Source organism: Gymnoscopelus microlampas (assembly GCF_963454915.1).
Source record: "Gymnoscopelus microlampas genome assembly, chromosome: 15".
Classification (NCBI taxonomy): domain Eukaryota; kingdom Metazoa; phylum Chordata; class Actinopteri; order Myctophiformes; family Myctophidae; genus Gymnoscopelus; species Gymnoscopelus microlampas.
This window is the reverse complement of record NC_139952.1, coordinates 6,770,161-6,777,726: the sequence shown is the minus strand read 5'-3', so window position 1 is coordinate 6,777,726 and position 7,566 is coordinate 6,770,161. Positions and strand designations below refer to the sequence as shown.

General features: G+C 39.9%; 1 protein-coding gene across 1 annotated transcript; it reads left to right on the top strand.

Moving 5' to 3' along the window:
* Positions 1-6,687: 6,687 nt before the first annotated feature.
* LOC311061608 (charged multivesicular body protein 2a-like) lies at positions 6,688-7,353 on the top strand (the record flags this gene model as incomplete). The annotated part of the gene is made up of 1 exon (XM_084080302.1): positions 6,688-7,353. The coding sequence occupies one exon, from the start codon at positions 6,688-6,690 to the stop codon at positions 7,351-7,353; it is 666 nt and encodes a 221-aa protein (XP_083936428.1).
* Positions 7,354-7,566: the final 213 nt, after the last annotated feature.

The following is a 7,566-nucleotide window of genomic DNA, read 5'->3' as shown; positions in this document are numbered from 1 at the left end:
GCGTATCTCCAAGGGTGAAATTCAGTTCCAGGAAGTTGATATGACCTTGGAACAAGTAGGGTTCGAGTGTCACACTGGTACCTTCTGGAATCCCATTAAGAACCTCGACAGCCCCTGGATTGTCAGGGAAAAGTGATGCAATGTTAATGTATTATAACATATTATGAATTTGATGAGTTTCCTAATTCTCTATTTGCAAATAAACAGATGGGTTTAGGTGGGTTTGACATTCTTAAATGAAAGTCTTGCCAGAATGAAACCATTTGAAATGGCACCTAGGCCTACTGCGCTTTCTCTAAGTTTAAATGATGTACTTTACCTGTGTATCCTTCCATCACTTTCCCCACCTTTATTCCATCTGATCCAGCCTCACAGGTTATGTTTGAAGTGCCTTGAAAACAACAGAAGAGAGAAAACTGTTGAACGTCTTCTCGATTTTAGTGACCTGATACTGTCATCCCAGACTGGGATGGGACCAACATTTGGCATATCGGAGGGTATATGAATTACTGTATGTGTAAAAAAAATAAAAAAATAAAAATAAAAGCGGAACGAGGCACAAACACATTTAAACAGCAAAAAACAGGCAAGCTCTGGCTTTTTTAAGGCATTGATCCACTTTGGTTGAATTGTTGCTTAGTCACATATGTTATCGTTATCGTCGCCTTGCTAAACTAATGGCCTAAGTCATTTTTTTTTCAAGTTTTTCAGGAAAAATAAAAAACTGATCCAAAACAAAACTATTTGATATTTCTTAATCATTTCACCCAAAATGTTTATAACAAATTATGACTATTTAAATAGAAATAACACTGTCTGTCAGTTATGTAACAAAAGAGATTTAAATAGGTTGAAATAGGATTAAATCTGACTTAGGCCAAATAAAAAAGCAAAAATGTTTTCAAAATGTCCTAAATCAGTAAATAATTTGGTGTAAGTCACAAAACCATGCTGACCTAGGCCAAACAAAGGCCTATTTTGGCCTACGTCACACTAGGGAGTATAGGCCATTATACTAAAAGGGGAGTGAACAGCATGATCCTTTTCAATTAGGAGGAGATGGGCGATTTTACCAGAGGTGGCCAGTGTCATGAGGAGCTGATTTAGGCCTCAAAAAATGACTTAGGCCATTAGTTTAGCAAGGTGACGTTATTATGGTGTGAGTTTGACCTTTCAAGGATGCTCAAGGTCAAAGGTCATGCCACCAAATGAAAAACCAAACAGCATGAGATGTCATATGGGTTGTTATTAGTAAACATGTCTAACTCTATTTTAAACCATTATTTGTGTTGATTTAGGTGTTACTCTGCTTGCATGGACAGCTCCTACAGATGTAATGCTGGCAGAACCAACTCACCCACAATTAATGTTATTACCTTCAGGTGTGTTTGCCTAAACATAAGTAGTTAGTTAGTTGTATCGCTACAGTAGCTGATACCATGCTCCAGTTCCAGTATACTGTAGCTCTTTGGAGGAAAAATCCACACATTTCACATGAACAGTATACATTTGTCTTGTGTTTTTTTTCTGTGTATACAAGTCACTCTAACTCTAAATAATAACTCTAAGAGCCCTGATGATTTTAATTTCAATGTTTTGCACAACTGTATGTCAGCCATTAAGGCCTGGATGTCAAACAACTGGCCAAAACTGAGGTGCTTATTGTTGCCCCCGACAGCATTGTGCCCAAAGTGGTTGAAGGTATGGGGCCCCTTAGACAAAACATCCGCCATAAACTCAGAAACCTCGGAGTACATTTTGATCAATCATTGCACCTTGATACACACATCAACTCTGCAACCCGGACATGCTCTTTCACCTCAGAAACATTGCAAAACTCAGATCCATTGTTTCCCACCCAGAATTAGAAATGATCATTCACGCATTTGTTTCATCACGCTTGGACTACTGCAATTCACTTTTCACCTGCCTGTGTAATGATGAATTCTTATTGAATGTAATGTTGTAACTTCGTTGCCTGTTTCTGTGTAGTTGTTTTCCTATTATTATTATTATTATTATTATTTTCCACTCTTATTTGGAGTAGGACCTTATGATATGATTACTATTGTTGATTTCCTTTTTATTTTATTGTTTGGTATGTTTTTGATTTTGGTATGACTTTTTTCCTGTGTATTATTGTCATGAGTTATTTTCAATAATACATGTATAGGATTTTCTAAGGCACTGTTACTTTAACAAAAGTCACATGACTATTTTAGGACTCAGGTGTCTGAATGAATGATCACATTGACCTCTTTTGATTGGCTGTCATAGCCTCAGAAAGTATAAAATGTTTGTCAACCTGTCTATACCCCAGCTTGAGAAAGGTCCGAAGGGACCGAAACGTTGCTCTTTTAATTAAACTCTGAACAAAGCAAGCAGCTGTGTGCGGGCCTTATCTTTTTATTAAGATTTTTTTGAAGTACACCTGCCTCAGCAAAAACCACCATGGACCGCCTCCAAATAATTCAAAATGCTGCCGCCAGATTGCTAACCAGAACAAACAAAAGGTCCCACATCATTCCAGTCTTAGCCGCCTTACATTGTCTCCCCATCAATTTCAGAGTCCAGTTCAAAGTCCTGGTGCTCACTTATAGAGCTCTACATGGTCAGGCTCCAAGTTATTTGATCGATCTAGTCCCACGCTATGTCCCAGAAAGGGCCCTAAGGTCTGCTGAACAGGGGCTGTTAAAGACCCCGAACACCAACCTAAGAACCAAGGGTGACAAGGCCTTTCAAGCTGGAGCCCCCAAACTGTGGAATGCTCTCCCCCAAGTCCTGAGAGACGCAGCCTCGGTTGACATTTTTAAAAGACAACTAAAAACGCTTATATTTGAACAGCCGTTTGTTGTCGTTACATGATTTTATTTTCCTTCCCTGTGTTGTTATCCCACCTGAGAGAAATTTGTACAGCCCTTTTGTTTTGTGTTGTTGTTTTTATTGATGATGTATGAAAAGCACTTTATGATACTCCTCTGTGAAATGTGCTATATAAAAATGTATTTACTTACTTACTTACTCTCTCAAGTGACGACCTGTTTTTACTAAACGCCCAATTATAGATTTGACTTTATGTTGTTCCTTTAATTTTGGACACTGGTAGATTTTTTAACATTAAGAAGTTGGTTGATTATGAAACTGAATACTGTATGAAAACAATTTCTTATTAACTTATCAACAATGTGAATTAAAAAGCTAATCTGTGTGTAAGATTGATAACAAACATTCCTATGTGTAAATAAAGGGAGTTAGAGCCGGTACAGATACACTTCCTCATCAAAGTCTGCTTTCTCGCTGCATGGTTGCAGGTCCGTTGTACTCTACGACTCCAATATTTAAAAGAATAGAGAACAGATATCACATCATTTTCACCAATTTATTTATTTATTACGATCTTCTTTTGTTTATGCTTTACCTTAAATCAGTGAAAACTAGGTGATATCTCTTTTCTGTGCTAAATGTTGGAGTGCTGCTTTTCCTCCTAAGGGAAATATTGAACATTCAATGTTAAATGAGGGTCTAAGTTCAGTGGTTTAGGAGTTCTTAATGTTCACTAATATAAATGTATATTTTTTTAATTATATAACATTTCTGATTGATATTTTTGTTTCAACAATTACAGCATCTCATCTCATCTCTCTGTGGAGCTTTGTTTATAGCGGTGGAGGAGGAAGTGTATGACCTATTTTGCATACAGTACATTGACCTGGAGCTTACATTTATGGACTGTTAGAGAAACTGTGACAGAGACTATGAAAAACAGTAGAAAGAAGTTAGGAACAGTACAATAATATACATTAGGTGAAGTTAAACAATGGAAACCATGGAATCAATCAAATGTGTTGATGGTGGGTAGGTACTGTACCACCAACCACCTGTCAAACACTAATGGGCTTTGATTGTTGCTGCCAAGTTTGTCTACTGTATCACCCACTTTGACAACTATAAAACTCACGGCGATTACTGAAATGCAATTTTTAAGATCAAATAGAATCTGGAGAGATGTTCTAGACTTTCAAAATTAAGCTAACAAAAAATAATTCTCATTATTTTCCCTATATTTCTAAACTTAGTGCCATAGACCTCAGTGGTATTCTCTTCCAAGCTTCACTCACCTATCGGGGTTCCACTAACACCACACATACACATGAAGGCTGTGAGATACATCCAAGTCAGGTTAACCGTGTCCATATTCCCAGGCCCTCCTAGTGTCCCCAGCTGGAGTGCTGTCTTTCAAATCCACCTGACAGACTGCAATGATTTCAAGCTGTCAAGCTGACCAAATAACTCACCAACGTCATTTTATAACGGGCTATTAAGAGCTACACATATACAGAGGTGGGTCCAAGGAGCAATGACAACACGAGTCTCACACACAGTACATGCACTACTGTATGTCAGGGGCCAAAAGTTTTGTTTCTCTCGAATGCCTCTCTCCCTCCCTTCCATCTGCTTGTGACCCCTGCTGTGGCATCAGCCTTAGACTGAGGGGGAACACACTCTCCTGATGTTCCGGCCTCCTGAAACAATGGATGTTTCATGTTTGCCCTTTTGTTTTTAGACAACCATACATATTTACATCTATTTTTACGTATCTATAATATACACCTGAGACATAAATGAGCCAGCAACAAACAACATAATTATATGTTTTTCAGATGTGTGCATCATAATGATTAGAACAAGCTTAGAGTGAGTCCTCACCCCCTCCTCCTTCTGCTTCTCCTTCTTCACCTCCTTCAGCTCCTTCTAGGACCCGGCAGGAAAGGACACTTAATTGTGAAATTAGGTTTATTTTTATTTAAACATCTTTATAGTATGTACCGGTAGCCGCATATCCAAATATTGGGAGCACTCTCTGAAAATCTTTAAAAAAAAGAATGTCCATTTCAAGTAAATATTGCGGGGGATGGTCATAGATACACTGCTCTTGATTGATAATGGTGATATTCATAGGCATGCCTCTCGCTACCACGGTTAAGGCTATAGGCAGTCTGCCATGTTTTCTTTCAATACGATGTAATCTGTATGGCAGGGCAGATCTGACTTCATTGGCACATTTGTTTTTATAAAGCCATCATGGGCAACTCCCTGGCCATTTAAATTATCTTTTTAATTGAAAATCAAATTCATATAACTTTGGCTTCATTCATACAGTATAACTTTGTTCTGTCTATCCACAGAATTTGAGAAGATGACTTTTAGTTTTTACAATCCCTGAAATGTTCATGGAACCAGCTCCAGGAAGGCATCAAACTGGAGCACTTTTTCTCTTTGGTCTTCAGATATTAAAATTGAGGTCTGCAGCTGTTTTACATGAGTTTGTATCAATGTGCGATTATGTGTATCACATTCACCAACTTTAAGTCTGTCTGTGGGTTTTTATAAATACTTAACTAATGAAAAGTATTAACACTAACTTGTGATTAAATATATTGGATCCACTCTGGAACATTCCAGAACGTTCTTTTTTCCATTTTCTGAAAAGTGTCGGTTTTGGACATTCAAGGTCTCCCCTCAACGACAATATGCTTTTAATATTTTAGTCACTATATTAAGGAATCAGGTCTTTCTTGGGGGGAGAACAGAGGTATCCCATGTAATTTAGGGTACTTACTTGTATATGACAACTGTCATAAAAAACCCAGCATCATCACGGGCAGTAGAACAACCAGAGTGATCTCTGCGTCCTTGTTGGTGGGAAGAGGTTTTGGTTCCTCCTCCACTTCATATTTCACCCCTTCCCCAAACACTTTCACTTGCTCTGCCTGCACTGATGCATGTTCATCCTTCAACTTCCTGTGTACAATGAATCGATCATGTGACTTAGAGAAGAATTGATGACATAATTAAGCTCCAATTAAATAGACGGGCATGAAACTCTAGGCTGATTTTGTAGCTTAATGGTAAGGTCATGCGGCACTGAAGGGGTAGCTGAGGCGTCAAACTGACACACCGTCGCCTGGAGTTCAACATTGTTGAACTCCAGGCGACTGCACCCCTTCAACAGAGCTGCAGTTAATACATTGAATAATGTGTGTGTTAGATTTGGCTGTGCCAATGTGCAAGCTTTGAAAATACTGCTTATGACTATCTATGCGTAATGCGTGCACCATGGCTCTGGGCCCACTTAAATCAAATTTTATTAGCTGCAGCTGCGTTGCTTTCTAGCCCGCCATGTTTTTACTCTTCTGTATTTTTTTAACCTGAACTGAAAAACAAACAACAAAATCAGGCTAGAGTTTCATTCCATTTCAATTGAATAATTACAAATTATGAAATTGTTATGAATAATGACAAATTATGATAGTATCTACACCATTATTTACACCACTGCGCCTACTTTGCCCATTCAATGGTCTGATAAAACGTGATAATGTCCCATTCAATGCATTGATAGCATCCGAATCAGGTGCCCTGCATCACAGAACCATATCAAATCTGAGCTCTCTGACACGCTATAACGTGACATCATAGTTGACTGACGTCACAGGCTGGTCACATATATAAAATCATTTGGTCCCCACTCCCTTTGGGTACTATTCTTACATGTTCTTTTGTTCCAAAATGTTAGGTCTTGGTGTGGAAAACAAATCGTTATAACCGTCAAGTTCAAATCAGTAGTGATTGTAACGATTAAATACCTGTTTGACTGGCGTCACCTCCCCACAGACCTCTCACAAGATGGACTTCCTGTTTGGGAAGAGGACGACCCCACAGAAGCTACTGAAACAGAACCAGCGGGCGCTCAGCCAAGCCATTCGAGATCTGGACAGAGAACGGCAAAGGCTGGAGCAGCAGCAGCGGAACATCGTCGCCGATATAAAGAAAACGTCTAAACAGGGGCAAATGGACGTCGTCAGGATCATGGCCAAGGACTTGGTTCGCACCAGGCAGCACATCAAGAAGTTATACCTCTTGAGGGCAAAGATCGAGGGAGTCAGTCTCCAGAGCGTGACGCTAACGTCAAACAACGGCATGACACAAGCGATGAAGGACATCACCAAAGCCATGGGCAGCATGAACAGGCAGCTCAATATGACTCAGATTAAAAACATTACGATGGAGTTCGAACGACAGAGTCAAGTCATGGACATGAAGGAGGACACGGTGAATGACGCCATGGATGATGCGATGGGTGATGAGGACGACGAGGAAGAAAGCAACGCCATCGTGTCCCAAGTGCTGGATGAACTGGGTCTCGGTCTGTCAGATCAGCTATGGAAACTCCCGGCCACCGGAGGCAGCCTATCGGCGGCAGGAGAGAAGAAGACTGCCAAGTCCCAAGCTGCTCTGGCAGGCGCTGACGCCGACCTGGAGGAGAGACTGAACAGACTCAGGAGTAACTAGAAAAGGTGCTCCTCGGAGCACAGGTCTCCACCAGGTCAGGTAGGTTATTGTGGCCTCCTGGTGGCGCTATAATTGGCCAATGTGAAAAGGGGTGCCGTTTCTTCTTAGGCTTTTCACAGCAATCGGACACTGCATTCATGATTTTTGTTACAAAAATGTGTTTGGCTAAATTAGACCTGGTGGTGGCGCTATAATAGGCCAATGTGAAAAGGG